A 22,386-nucleotide genomic window follows, 5' to 3' on the forward strand; every position below is an offset into this window, starting at 1 on the left:
GCCTGTGGAATGGGGCCAGGGCTCCCGGTGTCCCACCAGCGCCTCCAGGAGAGGGTCAGGAGGAGGCCCAGAGCGCGGCTTCCAGAGCGGTCTGCAGCCGCTGTGACTGTTGTCTTCTCCGATGGAAGGAAACCCAGAGGGGCCCCCGCTCTCCCGAGCTCAGACGGCGCCCTAGCGGCGGAGCTGGACCTCGAACCCCGATCTCCGTCACGGGATCCAACCAACGCCCCCCAAGTCTGCAGGCCCCAGGCCCAGTGCAGCCTCAGACCGGGTCCCGACCTGAGCGCCCTCGCCCCATTCGGCCCCTCCCCCCCACCCCCATATTTAGCGTGAATCCGATCCGGGGCCGGGCCGGCGCTACTTAACGGGCCCGGTGTCCTGGAGAGCGCGGGGCAGAGCGAAGCCGGGAGCTCCGGGGCGATGATGATGGTTCTGCAGCCCGAGGGCCTGGGGGCCGGGGAGGGGCCCTTCGCGGGAGGCGGCGGCGGCGAGTACATGGAACAGGAGGAGGACTGGGATCGCGACCTGCTGCTGGACCCGGCCTGGGAGAAGCAGCAGCGGAAAGTGAGTACCAGCCCATTTCCTGATGGCATCACTGAGGCCCGAGAAGCCCAGGAAGCCCGGCAGTGCTGGGCGGTAGAGCCTGCAGAGTGCCACTCCCTCGCTCAGGCTCTGCCCACCGTCCTCTGCGGTCCCCAGGGCTGGAAGAGAGGGCGGGGAGCCCTCAGGAGGGGTTTAGGACCACGAGGAGAGTGTCTGGGGAACCCCCAGGATGCATTTCCCTGGGTCCACTGGCCTTCTTCTCCTGAGTGGGCCTTAGCTCAGGAGATCCAAGCTTGGGGGTTTCTGGAAGAATCATCTCTTTCTCCCCACACCTACCCCACCTCTCCAGCTAGATGGTCCCAGGCCCCGCCCTGGCAGCCGGGCAGCTGGTGAAGGGATTGGGAATGTCCGGGTGGGACAGCCGCCCCAGATCCCTTCCCGCCCGCTGCTCCGTATCTCTCCAGCACGGTGTCCGGAGTCACTTTATTCCAATGGTCAAGTGAGGAAACTGAGGACCGGAAAGAGGCAGAAATAGGACCCAAATCATATGCTGTCAGAAAACAGGACCCCTCCCACCCCCAACCTGAGGGTCTTCGCCCCTCGCTGGCCGCACTCCCACTCTTTCCCAAGACGCCCCTCCCTGCCCCAGCGCGGAGCCTGCTGGAAAGGCCAAGGACTGGGAGGAGGGAGCCTGGGTCCCCTTATGCAGAAACCTGACTCTCCGGCCAGATGGCCGCTCGGTGCTGAGGCAGCAGCTGGCGGGGGAGCTGGCGGGGGGCACACGGGCAGCTGATGCTGTGGCCCAGCCTCCCAGGGTGCTCGGGCCCCTCTCCGGAGCTATTTCCGCTCCCAGACTTTCCCCGTGGCGGGGGAGGGCACCTGGGTTCCCAAAAGAGAAGTGATCCTGGCCTGGGGACTGCAGGCCAGGCGCAGGGAGGACCCGTGAGGCTACTGGGCCCTGCTCAGCATTCGCCGGCAGCACGGCTCCAGGCCCGGGCAGGGAGCAGGGTGCTCGGTGAAACCTGCAGGACCTGAGAATCCCAGGCTTTAGCATCAGAGCAGCTCTGCCGGGCTCGGTGACAGGAGACGGCTCCAGGGGCCAGGAGGCTCAGCTGACAAGTCTCCCCAGGTGACAAGCTTCCCCTCAGGCTCCTCTCGCACCTGTCTCCGAGCCCGGCCGTGGTTCTCGGGTCCAGCAATCTCCCGGTGATGTCACCCTGCCCTGGCTCCAGCTGCCGTCCGCTGTGCAACAACTCTTTATATACATATATATATATTATTGATTTTTATTATGTATATATATATATAATTTTTATTATATTATATAAATATATATATATATAATTGATTTTTCACAGAGAGGAAGACAGAGGGATAGAGAGTTAGAAACATCGATGAGAGAGAATCATCGATCAGCTGCCTCCTGCACACCCCCCACCGGGGATGTGCCCACAACCAACGTACATGCCCTTGCCCAGAATCAAACCCGGGACCTTTCAGTCCGCAGGCCGACGCTCAGTGGTATCCACTGAGCAAAACCGGTCCCGGCTGTGCAACAACTCTTACCCTTACCCCCGCCCGCCCCGGCCTCTCCCACATCCGGGTCCGCGTGCCCTTCTTAAGACGCAGGCCTCTCTGTAACGCGCCTTTGTCACTTAAAGGGAATATCCTTTCCGTCCAACTTCCAGCCGCCCCCCTCACCCATGCACTCGGAGGCTGAGGAGCATGGCTGCTCTGTGCATCAATCCCCTTCTCCGGAGGCTGGACCTTCCGGTCCGTTCTTTCTCACCCGGCGTGTTTGTTACAGTGTAGTGAACTCGCTGTGCTCAGCATCAGCCCTGCTCCTCCCTGCGACCCCTCTGCCTCTGGGAACACTCCCAGCTCCCCCCACCGATGCCCGCGTCCTCCTCTTCATTCACCCTCTCTCAGAAATACCCACGCATTGTCTCCCGAGCACGTCCTGCTATGTGCCAGGCCCGGTTTGCGGTGCAGGAACCCGGCAGGGGACCGGCTCAGGGAGCTAGGACTCCAGCAGGGACAAACGTTTCTGTCTCACCCACCTTCCCTTCATGGACACCTTTCTCTCTCACTCTGGTCCTGGTCACCATCTCCTCACTTTTCCCCTCTGCTCTGCCACGTCTTCTGTCTCCACTCTGCAGCCAGAATGAGTTTTTAAAAAATACCGTTCTGCCGGGACCGGTTTGGCTCAGTGATAGAGCGTCGGCCTGCGGACTGAAAGGTCCTGGGTTCGATTCCGGTCAAGGGCATGTGCCTTGGTTGCGGGCACATCCCCGGTGCGGGGGTGTGCAAGAGGCAGCTGATCGATGATTCTCTCTCATCGATGCTTCTAACTCTCTATCCTTCTCTCTTCCTCTCTGTGAAAAATCAATAAAATATATATTTTAAAAAAAAATATATATATATATATACACCGTTCTGCGCGCACACACACACACACACACACACACACACAGACCGCCGCCACCTCCTCTGCCTGAAAGCTTCCCTGACTCCCTGTTGCTCTCAGGGTCAAGTTCAAACTCCCTGGCTTAGCACCCAAGATCGTGCATGACCTGGCCGCTGGTCCTCCGGCCTGCCTCTGTCTCACCACGCGTAGCCCAGCGCCCCCAGCTCCCTCCAGCCGTGCCCGCAGACCTAGCAGCTGTCTCCTCCTGCCAAGCACTTGCCCACGTGGCTGCCCCTGCCCAGAACGCCCTTGCCTGCCCTTCGCTGCCTGGACAGTTTCTGCTCCTCCATCCCAGCTCTCACCCAATTCTAGCCTTCCCCAGCAGGCCCCCCAGAGACTCCCCTGGAGTCCCTGGCGCCAGTCTCTCCCGGCTCTTCTTGGGCCGGCAGGACCCTTGGATTGACTGTGAATTCCTTTAGGGCAGGGACCACATCTCATTAAGGATCATGTTCGGATCCAGCCAGTTTGGCTCAGTGGATAGAGCATCGATCCCGGGTTTGACTCTGGCCAAGGGCGTGTTGTACCTGGGGGTTCCAGGCTCCTCCCCAGCCGGGGCCCTGATCAGGGCTCCTGCAGGAGGCCACCAACCGATGTGTTTCTCTCTGTCTCTCCCTCTCTCTTTGACTTTCCCTGAAAATCAATGGAAAAATACCCTCGGGAGAGGATTAACAATAAAATTTTTAAAAAATCACGTTTGTCGAATGAAAGAATGCCTCCTTCTTTTCCATGGAGGCCCCACCCAGACCTGCCTGCCCTCTGCCCCCTGCCCCATCCATTTCCAGGGCATCCCAGATGCCAGGGCTGGAAGGCACTTCAGAGTCAGCACCTTCCTGTGCTCAGCGCTCAGACCCCTCCAGGGGCAGGACGCTCACCCCTTCCCTTAGCAACGACAGCCCCTCAAGAACCTGAAGCATCGCCTCCCGGTCCAGCTCCCAGGGCGCCTGGAAAGCTGTCTGTGAGGAAGGGACCTGGCCGAGGGAAAGGATTCCCAATAGCTTCCGGGGCCACTTCCGGGAGAACCGGCTTTGTGGGAGGCCAGTGCTCTGAATTCTAGAATCCTGCCAGGTCGGGGAAGGGGGACCTGAGACAACATGGAGTCTGATCCCTTAACTGTACGGATGGGGAGACTGAGCCTACGGGAGGGCACGAGAGGATTGGAGCCCAAATATGGATTCGACCAAGGACTTCACAGCTGACGGATCCAGGAGCACCCGGGCCTGAAGGCTGGTAGTTCGGCAGAAACTTGTGCTCCAGGCTCCAGGTCACCCCCTCCCCAGCAGACACACAGCCATACACCAGACCAGCTTTTCAGATGCCCTCACTCTGGGGGCCAGGGGAGGAGAGCCACCTCCACCAGCTAGATCAGGCTGGGCCCGCGTGCCCAGCCAACACTCCTCAGCCTGCACAGCTCTTGCACACTCAGTCTACCCGGAGGCCAATTCACAGCCCGCAGAGGTCGACGGGACTCATATAAAGATGCACAGGGGCACAGACCCTCGGCCAAAACCCTCCGAGCCAGATGTGCTTTGACCCAGAATTTTTCCGATTTTAAAACGGCTTTATCATCCTGCATTGGCCCTTGCCGGGCCCCACACTTTGGAGTGTCTGCTTTATGGTTTTCTAAATCCCCCTCCAGTGCTGGAGACTGCTCAGAGTCCAGACTGAGACCTGCCTGGGACCCAGACCCCATTTCTCCTCTGCCAGGGGAATGAAAGCTCAGAGCGGGAAAGGGACCGGCCCGGATACACAGCAAATCGGTGGCTGAGCCAAGACTTGAACCCAGGGCCTTGGGCTCTGAGATCTACCCTGACAGGGGGCCTGAGCACTGCCCTCAGCACTGGGTCTGAGCGCCACTCTCTGCCCCCAGACCTTCACTGCCTGGTGCAACTCGCACCTGCGCAAGGCAGGCACCCAGATCGAGGACCTCGAGGAGGACTTCCGCAACGGCCTCAAGCTCATGCTGCTCCTCGAGGTCATCTCAGGTGAGGCGTGCAGACCCGTGCACGGGGCCCGGGAGCTGGGGCGGGGGGACCCGGGAGCTGGGGGGACCCGGGGAGCTGGGGCGGGGGGACCCGGGAGCTGGGGGGACCCCGGGAGCTGGGGGGACCCGGGAGCTGGGGCGGGGGGACCCGGGAGCTGGGGGGACCCGGGAGCTGGGACGGGGGGACCCTGGAGCTGGGGGGACCCTGGGAGCTGGGGCGGGGGGACCCCGGGAGCTGGGGGGATAGGGCAGCGGGGACTGCAGGGGGTTGGCGACAGAGGGGAAAGTTTGAGGACAAGGTCTCCGATTTCCTCTCGCGACCTTTGACCCTTCACCTCTTCTTTTGCTCCCAGGAGAGAGGCTGCCCCGGCCAGACAAAGGCAAGATGCGCTTCCACAGAATCGCCAACGTCAACAAGGCCCTGGACTTCATCGCCGGCAAGGGGGTTAGGCTGGTGTCCATCGGGGCTGAAGGTGAGGAGGGGGCAGGGGGGGCCTAGGCCAGGTTTGGGGGTTCCTGACACCAGCAAGTCACCTCTGTGAGCTTAGGTTTCCTCATCTCAACGGTGGGGCCGAAACTGGTGTGGCTCAGTGGATAGAGCGTCGGCCTGCGGACTGAAGGGTCCCGGGTTCGATTCCGGTTAAGAGCCCATGTACCTGGGTTGTGGGCACATCCCCAGTGGAGGGTGTGCAAGAGGCAGCTGATTGATGTTTCTCTCTCATCGATGTTTCTGGCTGTCTATACCTCTCTCTTCCTCTCTGTGAAAAATCAATAAAATATATTTTTAAAAAACAAACAGTGGGGACAACCATCTGTGCCTCATGGGAGGGACTGTAAGGAGCAGATGTGCCGCAAACGCCAGCTGTACCCTGCTACCTAGACTGTGCTAGAATCAATGTTAGTAACACGGTTGAGTGCCCACCAGCCCTGGGATGAGGGGCCAGGCCCAGAGAGCAGAGCGGGGGGAGTGGCTGAGGCTGGTAGCCTGGGCCTTGAACCCCAGGGGGACGTGCCCCATCCCCGCCCTGCAGAGATCGTGGATGGGAACCTGAAGATGACGCTGGGCATGATCTGGACCATCATCCTGCGCTTTGCCATCCAGGACATCTCCGTGGAGGGTGAGCCGGGGCTGGTGGGGAGGAGGAGCAGGTGAGGGCAGGGGGCCTGGCCCGGACCCCTCCCCAGCGAACACGCCCCTGTCCTCACCCAGAAACCTCGGCCAAGGAAGGCCTGCTGCTGTGGTGCCAGCGGAAGACAGCGCCGTACCGCAACGTCAACGTGCAGAACTTCCACACAAGGTCTGTCCGCCGGTCAGCGCGGGCGCGGGGCCTCTGCCAGGCCTGGGCCGGAGCTGGCCCCTGTTCCAGCGCGGGGAGGAGAGGTCACGGCCGAGTTCCTGGAACTGTGTCTGAAAATAGGAGGACTCGGGCAATGCTGATTGCCTCCAGGAGGCTGAGGGAGCCCTCCTGGGAGAGGGAGCACTGGAGATGTTCCCGGGAGGGCGTTGGGCCAGAGAGGACCTTGTGGGCAGGAGGCCAGAAACATCCAGAAATTGGTGGGGCCTAAGCCTGCGTGTGAAGGAGTCATGGTGAGCTGCGGGAGGTGGTCCGCGTTGGTAATAAAGTGCCTCCAGTGCCAGGCCGAGGGTCAGGACTTTATCCGCTGGACAGAGGAGCTGCCCTGATGGGAATGCTTCCGGGCAAGGGTAGGACAGGGCCTCGGCTTGAACTCGGGCCTGACCCACCCCCTTCTCTGTCCAGCTGGAAGGATGGCCTGGCCCTCTGTGCGCTCATCCACCGGCACCGCCCCGACCTCATCGACTATGCCAAACTGCGCAAGGTTGGCCTCCGACAGCCCCAGCCCCCACTCCCCCAAACCTCTGCCCTCCGCTGACCTTTAATCTCTCCCCTCCTCCCCACCTCCATGTAGGATGACCCCATTGGGAACCTGAACACGGCCTTCGAGGTGGCAGAGAAGTACCTGGACATCCCTAAGATGCTGGACGCGGAAGGTGAGAGTAAGACCGTCTCATGGTCTAACCTCCACATCTGCTCCTCCTCCTCCTCCTCCTCCTCCTCAGAGGCCCTGCCCTCCGCCCGGCTCCCTGGTCAGAATCCTCCGGAGCCACTGGCCCTCTCCTCGGGCCTCTCACCCATCTCCTGCCTCTCCACCCAGAGGAGCCAGCCTCCCCTCCCCTTCTGGAATGGCTCCCCCTCGGCCTCGTATCCCAGCTCCCTAGGTCTCTTGGAACATATTGGCCCCTCAGGACTGAGAGCTCCTCTGCGGAGGTGCTGCCTCTGGTCCCTGCGCCCAAGAAAGGCTTTAGTTAACTGAAACAGCAGCCCTGGCCGGTCTGGCTCAGTGGATAGAGCATAGGCCTGCAGGCTGAAGGGTCCCAGGTTCGATTCTAGTCAAGGATACATGCCCAGGTTGCAGGCTGGATCGCTCGTAGGGGGTGTGCAGGAGGCAGATTGATTCTCTCATCATTGATGTTTCTGTCTCTCTCCCTCCCCCTTCCTCTCTGAAATCAATAACAAAATACATATTTCTAAATTGAAACAGCAAACACTTTCTGAGCACCGGCTGTGCCTGGTACCCTGAATGTGTGGGCTTCGGTGGAGGAGAACTTGGGGGAAAGACAGACGGACAGAGTGTGGGATGGCTGGAAACACCAGGCAGGGTGGTCTGCGGCCTCATAGGGCTGCGGTGTCTGCTCCCCCCCCCCTCCCCCCGGTTCCCTCACCCCACAGCGGGGGCGGGGGGCTGCTGGAGCCTGGGGTGATCAGACAGGGACTCAGAGAAGAGGAAGGTGTTTTGGGTAGCTGGCAGCTGGCGGCCATGACTAGATGTCGCTGTCCCCTCCCATTCTTTTTTAAAAAATTTTTTAATATATTTTTTATTTTAAAAAATATATATTTTATTGATTTTTTACAGAGAGGAAGGGAGAGAGATAGAGAGCTAGAAACGTCGATGAGAGAGAAACATCGACCAGCTGCCTCTTGCACACCCCCCACCGGGGATGTGCCCGCAACCAATGTACATGCCCCCGACCAGAATCGAACCTGGGACCCTTCAGTCCGCAGACCAATGCTCTATCCACTGAGCCAAACCGGTTTCCGATTTTTAAAAAATATATATATATTTTATTGATTTTTTTACAGAGAGGAAGGGAGAGGGATAGAAAGCTAGAAACATCGATGAGAGAGAAACATCCACCAGCTGCCTCCTGCATACCCCCTACTGGGGATGTGCCTGCAACCAATGTACATGCCCTTGCCCGGAATCGAACCCGGGACCCTTTAGTTCGCAGGCCGATGCTCTAACCACTGAGCCAAACCGGTTTCGGCATGTCCCCTCCCATTCTAAGGGAGAGCTGCCTGGGGGGGACATGAGCCCATTCCCCACCCCTGGTCTGGCCAATAAACCCCTCGCCGCCATCCCCAGACATCGTGAACACCCCAAAGCCCGATGAGAAGGCCGTCATGACCTACGTGTCCTGCTTCTACCACGCCTTCGCCGGCGCCGAGCAGGTGAGGGGCTGTGGCCGCAGGGCCCGATCTTGGAAGCATCTCAGCATGTGGAGACGCCAGGCCGGTGGCGGGAGTGCCACATCCCACCATCCCGGCTGCACACACGCCGGCCCGGGGAGCTCAGGCGTAGAGGCCTCCGGCCTGGAAGCTGCCTCTCCGCTGAGAGACGTGCTCCCCTCCTCCCTTTCCTGTTCCTACGGCCCGGGGCTCACAGGCTCCCAGAGGGAGGCCGCCCGGGGCTCACAGGCTCCCAGAGGGAGGCCGGGCTGGGGGGTCTGTGGCAGCCACTCTACCCCACCCCCACCCCACAGGCAGAGACAGCCGCCAACCGGATCTGCAAGGTGCTGGCTGTGAACCAGGAGAATGAGAAGCTCATGGAGGAGTATGAGAAGCTGGCCAGCGAGGTGAGCCAGGGGTCTTCCATCCCCGCCTGTGCTCTCCCGCCTGCTCGCTCAGGTCTGTGCTGGCCACGCCTCCCGCTCCTCCCAGTAGCCTCCCCCAGCCTCCTCATGATATCTCCACCCGGCTCCCACCACCTTCTGCCTTTCCAGGCTCCTGGTCATCCACTCATCCCCCATTCATTTCCTCATTCATTTATCCATTCGCTCATCCCTCATTCATTTCCTCATTCATTTATCCATTCGCTCATCCCTCATTCATTTCCTCATTCATTTATCCGTTCGCTCCTGTGTAGATAGTCTCGTGGTTTTTGCTCTGTGCCAGCTTATACTGGTCCTTGGTCTCAGAAACTAACCACCCTACTCCTTCCCAGACGAGTGGGGGTCCCCCATTCTTCCCTTCGGACCCCGACTCTGCTCGAGCCAGGCGTTCTGGGCACGGCCTAGGCGTGGGTGTAGGGGGCGGGTGAGGGGAACACATCAGGCCAGAGCTCTCTGCACCGCCCCGGCCCGGCCCGGACAGCTGCTGGAGTGGATCCGCCGCACCATCCCCTGGCTGGAGAACCGTGGGGGCGAGACCAGCATGGGCGCCATGCAGCGCAAGCTGGAGGACTTCCGGGCCTACCGGCGCCTGCACAAGCCGCCCCGAGCGCAGGAGAAGTGCCAGCTGGAGATCAGCTTCAACACGCTGCAGACCAAGCTGCGGCTGAGCCACCGGCCCGCCTTCATGCCCTCCGAGGGCAAGCTGGTCTCGGTGAGCCGGCCGGGGACGGGTGGGCCCGGCTCGCCCCTATTCCCCGGGTAGCCCTGGGATCCGTGTCCCCTTCTGGACAGCGGGAGAGCCGTGACGGAGGGCACTCCCGCCTGCCCCCCAGGACATCGCCCAGGCGTGGCGGGGGCTGGAGCAGGCGGAGGGCGGCTACGAGGACTGGCTGCTCGCGGAGATCCGGCGTCTGCAGCGGCTGCAGCACCTGGCCGAGAAGTTCCGGCAGAAGGCTGCCCTGCACGAAGCCTGGACCCGGGGTAGGACACGCCACGGGGCGTGATTCCGTCCCGGGTGGAGACTGGAGAGAGTGGGGCTCGGAGCCGGCCAGGGCTAGGGTTCGGCCAGAAAGATGGAGACTGTTTCCTAGTCCCGCCCTTGCTATGCGACCAAGTCCCTGCCCTCTTTGGCCACAGTTTCTTTCTGTGTAAAGTCAGGCCCTCCACTCTTCTGGGTCTGGCCTTCTGCAGGTCTGCTCTAATGTGTGTGTCATTTAGCATTGTATTTGTGTATGTGGATGTATCCAAGGGAGAATCCCTAGCCCTAATGTCCCTTACTCAAAGTATACTGATGCCAAAATATTGCACAAGCCGCATATATTACTCTGTATGAACAGTCATTCTGCATTCCGTCAGGATTTTAGTCCCACAAATGAATGACTCCTGCCTAAAAAGAATGAACAAACACTAACAATGTATTATGGGTATAATAAATAATGATGGTTTGATAAAAGAAGTCCTTAAAAATAAGGCCACTTATGTAACCCTGAGATCTCCAGACCTCTAAATTTCAATGACCTTCTCTGCAAAATGCAGAGGCACTCAGTAAGTGGTTGCTGCTGCCATCATAAATGTTTTTACTTGCGTAATTATGGCAATTGTCATTCTCCGAGCACTTTTAGGTTCATTATTCACTCATCCAACAGATATTCATAGAGGGTCTACCAAATGCCAGGCACTTCAGGAGCTCACGGGGCTGAGTCCTTGGGAGGTAGTTCTCCATCAAGTGATACCAAAACAGCACCCAGGGCCGTCCCGCACCACGCAGGGCCGGGGGACGCAGACGTCAGTTAGGGGCCACGGCCTGGAACAAGAGCTTCTTTTAACGCTATGAGGCCAGCGCCTGGAAGCAAACCGCTGGGGCAGGCTAGGCAGGTGTGATCATCCGCAGTTCCCAGGTGAAGGATGTGGCGGTCACACAGCCCTGCCCGGGCCCTGCTCCTCTCTCTGCGCAGGAAAGGAGGACATGCTGAGCCAGCGCAACTATGAGTCGGCGTCGCTACAGGAGGTGCGGGCGTTAATCTGGCGCCACGAGGCCTTCGAAAGCGACCTGGCGGCGCACCAGGACCGCGTGGAGCACATCGCTGCGCTGGCCCAGGAGCTCAAGTAGGCGTGGCCCGGAGCTCTGGTGGGCGTGGCCCAGGAGCTCAGAATGGGCGTGGTCCAGGAGCTCTGGTGGGCGTGGCCCAGGGCCGGGGCCGCCCCCGGAGACAACGCCCCTCCTTGCCGGGCCCCGCCTTGACCCTCATTACCTTCACGACCCTTATACCTTGTACTTTGGCAAGCCAGCCTTGGTCCCTTAGTCCTTCCGAATCACCACTTGCTCCTCCCCTCCTCCCTTATCCCCATCCTCATCCCGACCCCGCTCTGTCGCCCACACTCCTCCTACCGCCATTCACAACACCTCCCGGTCCCCACCCATGGCTGTCGGCTCCCTTCTTCGGCTTCGCACCGGGTTTGCTACCCCCTTGGCACCTCCTCCGGTAAACCCGCCCCTTCTCACGTAACCCAGGCCCTTCACTCAAAATTAAGGTGACCAGACGTCCAGATTTTTAACAACTCGTCCCGTGGCGTTTTAAAAAAGTCCCGATTTTTAAAACGCCGCGGGACACAGGACAAATTGCTAGAAATCGGGACGTCTGGCACCTTACAATCCTAGAGGGCCAAGCTGAAACCGTTGGGCACCCCTCTTCCCCTAGGGCCACGCTGGGAAGGCCCTGCCCTGCCCTGGCTTTCTTACACCTTCTCCACAACCCGGGGTGTGGATCAGGAGGAAGTCTGGGCTGCAGGCTGGCCCCCCAGCCCTCCCCTCTTCTCACCCCCAGTGAGCTGGACTACCAGGAGGCGGCCTCCGTGAACAGCCGCTGCCAGGCCATCTGCGACCAGTGGGACAGCCTGGGCACGCTGACCCAGAAGAGGCGGGATGCGCTGGAGGTGAGGCGGGGGCTGGACCCTGGAGACAGGAGAGGGGCCTGTTGGGCCAGCTGCTGACTCCCCGCCATTCCTGTGGCTTCAGAGGATGGAGAAGCTGCTGGAGACCATCGACCAGCTGCAGCTGGAGTTCGCACAGCGGGCAGCGCCGTTCAACAACTGGCTGGACGGTGCCGTGGAGGACCTGCAGGACGTCTGGCTGGTGCACTCCATGGAGGAGGCCCAGGTGGGCGTGGTGTTCGGCGGGGGGGGGGGGGGGGGGGGGGGGGACGGGACTGAGGCTGCATGACGACAGGGAAGCTGGCCTAAATCCTGCCGGCCACTCCCTTAGGCTCTTGAGGAAGGGGGGGACCTGTTTCTGAGAGCTGGACTGGGGGACAGGACTGGGTTCTTGAGCCAGCCCGGCCCTGGACCCACGGGATGGCCTGGAGCATGGTGCTGCCCTTTGTCGCTTACAGGAAGTGGGGGTCCTGGCTGATCCTTCCCGCCTGTTGCCCTCAGAGCCTGCTGACAGCACATGAGCAGTTCAAGGCGACGCTGCCCGAGGCTGACCGAGAGCGGGGTGCCATCCTGGGCATCCAGGGTGAGATCCAGAAGATCTGCCAAACGTACGGACTGCAGCCCAGCGTGGCCAACCCCTACATCACCCTCAGCGCGCAGGACATCAACACCAAGTGGGACACGGTCAGTGCTGCCTGTGGCCACCCCCTGCTTCTCACCTGCTCCTGAGAGCTCTGACCACCCTGAAACCTCAGGTGTCCCAAAATGAGGGTCCGGGGTCTGCCGCAGACTCTCTGTGGTGCTGGACAAGTCACCTTGCCTGTCGGCCTTATCTGTAAAGAGGCCCTAACAGCAGCATTTTCCTGTCAGGCCTGGTGTGAAGTCTAATGAAATCTGGTGTGTGGACACTCTTTACAAAACAGTTAGTTATAAACGAAGTCGATGCCCCATTTACGGATGAGGAAACAAGCCTAGAGAGGTTGAGTGATTTGCCCAAGAGCCTGCCCGTCAAGCCCTGGCACCTTGGTTCAGAGCAGCAGGGGTTGTCTGAGGGGCAGGACTCCTCCAGAGCTGCCCTGGCACAGCCCGCCCCCCTTTCAGGTCCGAAAGCTGGTGCCCCGCCGTGACCAGATGCTGCAGGAGGAGCTGGCACGGCAGCAGGCCAATGAGAGGCTCCGGCGACAGTTTGCAGCCCAGGCCAATGCGATCGGGCCCTGGATCCAGGGGAAGATGGAGGTAAGGCTTGGACGGTGGGGCAGGAGCTGGGCCAGCCAAGAGCTGGGCGTTCTCATCCCGCCCGGGTCCCCCTGCAGGAGGTGGGGCGCCTGGCAGTGGGCATGGCTGGCTCTCTGGAGGAGCAGATGGCTGCACTGAGGCAGCAGGAGCAGGTCATCATCAACTACAAGAGCAACATTGACCGGCTGGAGGGCAACCACCAGCTGCTGCAGGAGAGCCTGGTGTTCGACAACAAGCACACCGTCTACAGCATGGAGGTGGGAGGGGGCACTGGCTGGAAACAGCACGTCTGCTCCAGGAGAGCCCCCAATTCAGCGTGGCCAGACCCCCCAATGTACCTGTGGGGGCAGGAGACCCACGAGTGGAAAGTGACCTGTCCAGACCATACAGCAGTCTAAAGCCAGGCCAGATCGGCCACGGATGGTTGATCAGTACTTAATACATAATAAATCATCAAACTTTAAGGCAGAAAGGACCACTGGAGGTCACTCGTGGAACCTCCAGATGGGGACAGAGGCCCAGAGAGGAGGACCTACGCAGGGTCTCACAGTGGGTTGGGGGTGGAGCTAGCTCTTGTGGCCGGGCACTGGCTGGGCTGCCCACTCAGCCCACCTCCTGCTCCCCCAGCACGTCCGTGTCGGCTGGGAGCAGCTGCTCACCTCCATCGCCCGCACCATCAACGAGGTGGAGAACCAGGTGCTGACCCGAGACGCCAAGGGCCTGAGCCAGGATCAGCTCAATGAGTTCCGGGCCTCTTTCAACCACTTTGACCGGGTCAGCAAGGGCCCCGCCTGGTGGGGTGGCGGGCCTGGGGGCTGGTAGGGTTCGAGGACCAGGCCTGACGCCCACTTACCCACCACAGAAGCGGAATGGGATGATGGAGCCTGATGACTTCCGGGCGTGCCTCATCTCCATGGGCTACGACCTGGTGAGTGCCCCGCACCTCCTCCCATCGGTGCCCTGTCCCACATGTGTCCTGTATGTGCCTCCCACCTTAACACCCATGGTCTCACTTTCTCCTCACCACGCCGTGAGGCCAGGCAGAATCAGACCATTTCACACAGGGGCTCCCAAAGGCTCCCAGAGGCAGATTAACTTGCTCAAAGATACAAGGCTGGAAATTTGGACGTAGTTCTGTGTCTCCAAAGCTTGAGTTTGCAACACTTTACTCCCTGGAGTGCCAGAGCCCCAGGAAAAAGACCAGGACCGATGGGCGGAAGGGGCACCGCCACAGCAGGGAGCAGGCTCAGCCTCGCAGCAAGGCCTCCCTGAAGGCAGAGCTGTCAGAGCTGCAGTCTGTGGGGAAGGGAGCCCCGTGACAGGGGCTGTGCAGCCGGAGCCGGACAGTCCTCAGGAGGGGACACGCAGCGCCCGCCTGGCTTCAGCACCCGTGGGCATGTCGCCCGGCCTCTGTCCCTACAGCACCCGTGGGCATGACGCCCGGCCTCTGTCCCTACAGGGGGAAGTGGAGTTTGCTCGCACCATGACCATAGTGGACCCCAATGCAGCCGGGGTCGTGACCTTCCAGGCCTTCATTGACTTCATGACCCGAGAAACAGCCGAGACGGATACAGCTGAGCAGGTCGTGGCCTCCTTCAAGATCCTGGCGGGAGACAAGGTGGGTCCCTGGCACGGAGGGGCAGGCGGGCTGGGCAGGGAACAGGACCTGTGGGCCCTCAACACCTTTTCTCCCCAGAACTACATCACCCCCGAGGAGCTGCGGCGGGAGCTCCCGGCCGAGCAGGCCGAGTACTGCATCCGACGAATGACACCCTGCAGGGGGCCCGGGGTTCCCGCTGGAGCCCTGGACTACATGGCCTTCTCCAGCGCCCTCTATGGCGAGAGTGACCTCTAACCTCAGACCCTGAGAGGTTTCCGTGCAAGCAGGGAAGAGGGCGCTCCCTCTGACTGTCCCGTCCATCTCTCAGAACACGGACCCTCAGAACGAGCAGCAAACTGTTTCAGAATAAAGATCCATCGTGGTTTCACTCCATCTCCTCTTGGTTCCTGGAGCGGAAGCAGGGCCCCGGGCTCCTGGGCAGGACTAAATGCCTGACCTTAGCCCTCCAGGGGTCCCCACCACCCCTCCTGACCGCAGAGACTGAGCATTCACACCACACTGGAGCGAGGACACTTTATTGCTGTTAGAAAAGGGTGGTTACAACAGTCTGTCTAGACATGAAAGGGGACACTGTCCCTGCCTCCAGGGGGCCAGAATTTGCAACTTCAGAGAAAAGCCAGGCCAGGAAGCCAGGACAAGCTGAATTCAAGACCAAAATATCTGCTTCCCACCTGTTCCTTGCCTGAGCCCAGGGTTCGTGGCCCAACTCAGCTGCCAAGACATCCCAGACCCTCCCAGCTACCACAGCGTAACCAAGGTGCAGCCTGGGAACTTCAGAGTGGGAGCTGGGGGGAGGGATGGGGCTGTACCCCTCGCCCAGTGCCCTTGGCTCACCCTGAGGCACCCGGCACCCATCCCTGAGCCAGCTGGGGAGGGGCCTGGAGATGCTGGTCAGGTTGGGGAGAGACTGCCCTGGTCAGCACCAGGTCCTGAGCTGGTGCTCCTCAGTTCACTACTGCTGAGCTGGCCATGGCATTCACACCACAGGCCCCAGACCCACGATGCAAGTAGTAGTAGCCCTGGAAGAGAGGGGAAGGGGGTGGTGGTGAGGGCACTAGGGCAGGGTGGCGGCTGGAGGGCCAAGGGCTGAGCAGGCAACACTCACCTCCTCACCCCAGTCAGTGCCCCAGCTGTTCTTGATGGCCCAGAAGGGAACGTCAGAGCCTGGGAAGTAGGGGGAGTGCAGGAGTCAGGGCCCCAAGCACTCTGCACTCTGCCCGTATCTGCTGTGGGCCTACTGTGTGACAGGCGCTAGGAAAAGAGCAAAAAAAGGCCCCCTACCTCCCTCCTGGAGACCTGGGCTCTGGGTTCAGGAAGGAACCTGCCTACTCCCCTCATGCCGGCTAGCCGTCCGTCCAGTTTAACCTCCTCCCGCCTCAGCCTCCCATCCACCTGCCCACAGCTGGGGACAAGGTTCCTAGCTTCCCCCGGATTTCCCCCCGGGGCCCTGAGACGCTGTGGTTCCGCCCTGCCTGGGGCTGGGTTTGTGGGCAGAGGGGTCACAGAACTCACGGTTGCCGTAGCCCACGAGCAGCACAGCGTGGTCAATGAACCAGGGGCTGCAGAGAAGCCTCAGGGGGTGGGAGACTCCGTGGCGGTAGAACTGAGGAGGGGGAATAAGCAATAGCGGGCCGACTCCAAGGAGAGGAAGGGGAGGAGCCAGCGAGAAACGGAGCAGGGCAGTGGGGCCAGGGCCTTACCTGCATGCCGAAGGCATTGATGGCAATGGAGACGGGGCCGTTCGTGGCCAGCCAGGCTGCCAGCTCTGAGACGGGGGAGGGGCAGTATCAGGGGTACCCGGGTCCCAGCCTCACGTGGCCTGTCCCCATCCCATCCCTCACTCACCTTGCTCATCGTGGCTTAGTTCTACCGAATCATTGATGTAAACCTTGACCTTGTCTGCAGAGAAGCTGCAGGTCTGCAGGTGGCCACTGTAGCTGTAGTCATCCTCCGTCTCCAGCCCTCCTGGGCAACGGTGGGGAGTAGATGGGGAAGCAGAGAAAGGTGGGCTCTGTTTAGCAGACACTCCTCTTCTCTAGCCATAGGCTATGCTAAGCCCCTATCCACAAGGCTTCACATTCCTCGTCTGCCCCAGACCACAGGCCATCCCCTCCAGGAAGAGCCTCAATCCAGTGTCCATCAGAAGGCGGAGGGAATAACCAGTGAGAAATGTGGCAGAGATGAGCTCAGGCCCCCACTGCCGACTCCTGGCCTGTCCCTGCTTTCCTAGGACTCTTGCTTGGCTGGCTTATCCTGCTGAGAGGACTCAGCCCAGCTCTTGCAGGGCACGTGTGGGTCCCCATCTGGCCCGATCCCCAGGCTTCCAGACCAGTTTCTATATGGCCACTCAGGCCTTTACCCTTCTCTCTGCGGCCCATGCTTGACTGACTTGCCTATTTAATTCAACACCTCTCCTCAAGAGTGAGGTGTGTTACTACCTGGTTTAGCAGCGGCTAGAAACACAGACCTCCAAGCAACAAAAATATCAAGACCCTGTTATGTGCCAGGAACTTGACACGTTTCCTCACTTGATTCTCAAGGCAATCCTATGAGGTGGGCATGAGCCCCATTTTACAGATGAGGCAACTGAGGCTCTGAAAGAGCTGACTTGCCCAAGGACTTCAACCAGAAGGGTCAGCACGAAGACTTAAACCCAGTTTACATGATTCCCCTGCTTATGTCTCTCCCCTTCACAAAACGTGACTTCAGGTGAAGGGTGAGTGGCTCCCACTGTCCCTTCTGACCCCATCAGTGCATACCCAAAGTCTTTATGGCCGACTGTCCCTCCTGACCCCATCAGTGCATACCCAAAGTCTTTATGGCCGACTGTCCCTCCTGACCCCATCAGTGCATACCCAAAGTCTTTATGGCCGAATAGGCGTTGGAGGGCAGGCCGCCCATGCAGGCCTTGTCCACTCTGTCACAGTCCACGAGCTCTAGGAGAGACAAGGCCAGTCCCGAGGAGCCCTCGGGAGGAGCTGGGCTGGGCACGGGGGCACAGCGGGATGCTCACCCTGCTCCGAGAGGGAGAGTAGGTCCCCCCGTTTCAGGAACCACTGGCCCTCCACGTTGCCTGTAACTGAGAAGGCCCAGCAAGAACCACACATGCCCTGCAAGAGATGGGCGGAGTCAAGGCTGGGTCTCTTCCCAACCCCAGGACAATCCTCATGTCCCACCCTCGCTTCGGAGGGGTCCAACCTGGTTCTTGACTTTGGTGACAGCCCCCTTTCTCCTCCAGTCCCACTCGGGTGGGGCAGGGTCGCCAACGGACTTGACTGGGCGCATCTTCTTGCCAGGCCCCCCTTTGAGGAGGGGATTCAGGTAGAAGGTGCGGAACTCCTCCTCTGTGGGCAGAGGATGGGGGGGGTCCCTAAGTCAGCCCTGATCAGGGCCTTAGAAACAGGTCCTGTCTCTTCTAGGCTCCATGCTGGCTCTGGCCACCAGCCCTACCTGTGAGGTCACTGAACTTGGTGACTCCATACTGAGCTGTGCCGCGGTCCAGGGCCTGGATCTTCTGAGCTCGTATCATGTTGTTGATAAAGACGGACATGCGCCACTGGGCTTCTGAGGACCAAGGAGCAGGAGAGGAGGGCTCAGACTCCAGGCAGATCATAAGGAGGGTTAGCTGGCAGAGGGTTCCCTGGGGAGGAGGTGGGCTCTGCAAGCTCAGGAAGGACAGAGCCTGGAGCAGGGAAGGGTGGGGGGCAGACCTGCAAGTGATAAGACTGGAAGGTTGATAAACTTTTGGGGCCAAACTGGGGTGATGACGTCCCAGTGTGAAGGCAGAACCCGAATGGGCCCCAAAGAGCACCCAGACAGGAGGTCACGGGAAAGGCCGTCATGCCAGGGCCTCCAGCGGAGAAAACCTGTCCTTTGTCCCATCCCACTCTCCCCAGAATGATGGAGGCCCGAGGTTTCTGACCAGGAAGATCAGATGGGAGCGAGTCAGGTCCCTGAGGTAGCCGCCCAGTCCTGGGCAATTGGGCAGGAACTCGGGGACTTAGGAGTCCCTGAAGGGATGCACGCCCTCTCCTGTCCTTCCCCTCCCAACACCAAGGGGCCAAAGGGGGGGAAGGCCTATCTGATTGGGACGGGTGCACCCCAGGCTGGGTCCTCACCCTCCTCGGTCTCATATGTCCGGTTATAGGTGGTGATGAAGTCCTTGAAGAGCGAAGTCATTTTCACATAAAAGTCCTGGGAAGGCAGCGGGGTCTTTACGAGGAGTCCTTCTCAGACTGACCAGGGCGCCCCCGCCAGGGTGAGGGGAAGAGAGGGGAAGAGAGGGCATACGAGACAGCAGCCAGCTCCCCAGAGAGGGGCTCCTCACCTGGGGGAGAGGGTCCCTGTCCAACGGCGGGAGGAATGGACTGAGCGCCTCATTGTTGTCCTCTGGATGGGATTGGAACAAAGAGATCAAGGCTGAAGCCCGAGCGAAGTCTGCTCCGGGCTGTCCCAGCAACCGTGGGCTCTCCCAGCACCTTTCCTCTCGGTGTCCACTGGGCCACAGTGCTGCTTCAGCAACGCGTGCTTCCCTCGCTCGGAGAGGACTTCAAAGCTGCAGAGCTGGGGGGAGAGGAGGAAGCCAGCCTGGGCCCTCGGCTAGATGGCGCTGGAGGCCCCCAGAGGAGGGTCATCCCCGAGGCGATCACCCCCACCGCGGAGAGAGACGTCTTATCTCTTAAAGCCTGGACTACGCCCGCAGCCAGGGAAGTGACCTGGGTGGCTGCTGCCTCAGATCCCTTCCTTTTGGCCGGACCCGCCGCCCCAGCTGCTGCCAGAGTGAGCCTGGGCAGGGGCCTGAGGGAGCCCGTCACTCACCAGGGTTCTCCTGGGCACAGGGAGCTGGCACTCCGCGGGGTCGGTGCAGGGCAGCTCCTCCAGCGTCACCTCCAGAGAGTACAGCGCCCCCCGGCCCGCCTGGGTGGAGGGGCGGAGGGGCGGGTGACAGCCGCTCCCACCTCAGCCCAGTCTTCCCGGTCCCACACCCCCCCGCGCCCCTCCCATCCCAACCAAAGGGTCCCGCCGTCCACGCCCCACCCCGAGCTTGGGCCCAGCTTCCTCTCTCCCGGACCGGACCAGGGCCCGCGCCCCGCAGCCCGTCCTCACCCGGCGGACGCGGCCGCTCACGGCGCCCGGCACGGCGCTCACGCCGGCCGCCAGGCCGCGGCTGTACGTGTCCAGCGCGAAGCGGACGGGCCGCCGCAGCAGCTCCGGGGCCGCGGGCGCCCAGGCCTGCGCGCCGGCGTCCCGGCGGGGCGGGGCGGGGGCCGCGCCCGGGAGCAGCCCCAGCAGCCACACCAGCGGCAGCCAGGACGCCATCGCGGGGGCGAGGCCGGCGGCGGGACCACGGGCTGCGCGGGCCAACCGCCCCGACCCCACCGCGTCGTCTAAGACCTCGGGACCCGAAGCCCCGCCCCGCGCCCGGGCGCCGGCCAATGGACGTCCGCCTGGGGCGCCTGCGCACTCATTTATTTACGCGAGGCACGTGGGGCGCGCTGACTGCGCAGGTGGGTGGGGTCCAGCCCGGCGGGGGCCGGCGGGTCCTAGCACAACCCTGGCCTGCAGGAGCCCCAGCCTGGGAATAATCCTTTTAGGTCTCTGGAGCTAGACTAAGAATACAAGTAACTAACGTTTATTGCATTTTTATTATATGTTAACATATAATCGTTGTAGCAATCCTGCGAAGGAGATGTAATCCCAATTTAATAATTAATAGAGGCTTGGAGAGATTAAGCTGTTTACCAAACATCGGACTAGTGATGGAGCAGGACTTGAACCCAGGGAGTTAGCCTCAGAGCCTGGATTCACAGTTCGACTCTTCTTTGAGGCCTCTCTTCTCATCAGCAAAATGGCAGCTAATATTCCTTGGATTGGCAGTTAGTTCCTCAGGCTATTGTGAGGGTCAAACAAAACCATGCAGCCATTTGGGTCTCAGGGCCTAGCAAGAGGAGATGTTAGGACAAGGGTCTCAAGGTCTGGGCAATTCCTACTAAATACAATTCCTGCTAAATATTAAAATGTGGCACAGTATTTTGCAGGCCAGCTGTAAATAGGATGAGCTTGACAGTGAGCCAACTGAAATCAATGAATCAATGAGTACTTGACCAAATAGGGTATGTAAGCAATGGTAAGCTTCTGGGAGATGGAGCTTTGGGTATGAATCCCCTCTTCTTTACCTTGCAACAACCACATCTCCTTCTTCAGTCCAAAGGCCGGCGCTCTATCCACTGAGCCAAACCAGCTAGGGCAGACACATCTCCTTCTTGAATCTAGAGCACCCCAAGGGCAAACCATTTGATTGGGTAACAGCGGCATGAACAGTTACATTAGGTTAGTGCTGCCTGCGGGAGCTCACAGTCAGGTGCAGAGACAGATGAGAAAAAGAAACGTTCCTGCATGACATGCCAAGCTGAGGGCGAAGGAAAGGGAAGAGAGCATTTGAAGGAGTTGAAGTCGCAGAGTGATGGAGGGTTACCTTATACGTGGAGAGTGAGGGAAACCGATGCTAAAAATCACCTAGTCTAGCCCTGGCAGGCGTGACTCAGAGGCACACATTTTAAAGGGCCTGATGCTGTTGCACTTTGGTTAGCAAACTACAACCTGAGGGCCAGGTATGGCAGACTACCTGTTTTGGAAAGAAAGTTTTTTTGTTTTGTTTTTTTATTGACTTTTTACAGAGAGGAAGGGAGAGGGAGAGAGTTAGAAACATCGATGAAAGAGAAACATCGATCAGCTGCCTCCTGCACACCTTCTACTGGGGATGTGCCTGCAACCTAATTTCTATAGTTTAAATCCTACTTTCAGGAATTTAAACTATAGAAATAGTAGTAACCCTAAAGAGACGAATGAGGATTTCTAGAGCATTTCTTTGTTTGTTTGTAAATGTCAAATAATAAATAAATAAAAATACACACAGTGGAATACTATATATTGATAGCTATCAACAAGAAGGCAGCTCAATGTACATTGATATGGAATGAGCTTGAGCCATGTTACATGAAAAAAGAAAGGAGCAAAACAGAGGTACAGCCCTGGCCGAGTAGCTCAGTTGGTTAGAGCATTGACCTGATACACCAAATTGAAGGTTCGATCCCTAGTCAGGGCACGTACAAGAATCAACTAATGAATGCATAAATAAGTGGAATAAGAAGTGAATATCTCTCAAAAAATAAAATAAAAATAGTTTAAAAACCAGAGGTACAGCATGCTAGTGATAAATATATGCATAGATAATAAATACACAGGCTCATATGTGCACAGGCTATATTTGAACTATATGTGCATAGGCTATAGTTTATACAGCGGCCTAGGAGGCCTTACCTGGCCTGACTTGCCCCTTGGCACCTTGTCATGACCCCTCTGACTCATCTCTCCCCCAGCTCTGCTCCTCCTACACTGGCCACCTTGCTTTCTTCTTTTTTTCCCCTTCTTCTTCTTCTTCTTCTTTTTTTTTTTAAATATATTTTATTGATTTTTTACAGAGAGGAAGGGAGAGGGATAGAGAGCTAGAAATGTCAATGAGAGAGAAACGTCAACCAGCTGCCTCCTGCACCCCCCGTCCCCCCACCAGGGATGTACCCGCAACCACAGTACATGCCCTTGATCAGAATCGAACCCTGGACCTTCCAGTCCACAGG

General features: G+C 59.4%; 2 protein-coding genes across 3 annotated transcripts; one reads left to right on the forward strand and one right to left on the reverse strand.

Annotated features, from left to right (window-relative positions):
• The first annotated feature begins 305 nt into the window (after positions 1-305).
• Positions 306-15,120, forward strand: ACTN3 (actinin alpha 3). 2 transcript variants are annotated; one of them, XM_084894011.1, is made up of 21 exons: positions 309-564; positions 4,878-4,992; positions 5,345-5,464; positions 6,023-6,109; positions 6,202-6,289; positions 6,752-6,830; positions 6,921-7,002; positions 8,436-8,521; positions 8,833-8,925; positions 9,443-9,673; positions 9,795-9,942; positions 10,917-11,067; positions 11,787-11,895; positions 11,978-12,118; positions 12,394-12,576; positions 12,994-13,128; positions 13,206-13,385; positions 13,756-13,902; positions 13,991-14,056; positions 14,588-14,746; positions 14,825-15,120. In XM_084894011.1, the coding sequence occupies exons 1-21, from the start codon at positions 421-423 to the stop codon at positions 14,981-14,983; spliced, it is 2,703 nt and encodes a 900-aa protein (XP_084750137.1). In that variant the 5' UTR covers positions 309-420; the 3' UTR covers positions 14,984-15,120. The 2 variants fall into 2 exon arrangements, with proteins under 2 accessions (XP_084750136.1, XP_084750137.1); XM_084894010.1 differs by having other exon boundaries at positions 306-564; positions 14,588-15,112.
• A 128-nt stretch (positions 15,121-15,248) lies between these two features.
• Positions 15,249-20,133, reverse strand: CTSF (cathepsin F). Its single transcript, XM_084894016.1, has 14 exons — positions 19,856-20,133; positions 19,568-19,666; positions 19,228-19,312; positions 19,077-19,138; positions 18,868-18,943; positions 18,200-18,313; positions 17,948-18,093; positions 17,763-17,859; positions 17,605-17,685; positions 16,595-16,714; positions 16,450-16,514; positions 16,262-16,352; positions 15,855-15,913; positions 15,249-15,768 (listed from the first exon to the last, which is right to left on the reverse strand). The coding sequence occupies exons 1-14, from the start codon at positions 20,066-20,068 to the stop codon at positions 15,694-15,696; spliced, it is 1,383 nt and encodes a 460-aa protein (XP_084750142.1). The 5' UTR covers positions 20,069-20,133; the 3' UTR covers positions 15,249-15,693.
• Between the last annotated feature and the right edge of the window lie 2,253 nt (positions 20,134-22,386).

The sequence above is a fragment of the Pipistrellus hanaki genome (assembly GCF_964339955.1).
Source record: "Pipistrellus hanaki genome assembly, chromosome: 9".
Taxonomy (NCBI): Eukaryota; Metazoa; Chordata; class Mammalia; order Chiroptera; family Vespertilionidae; genus Pipistrellus; species Pipistrellus hanaki.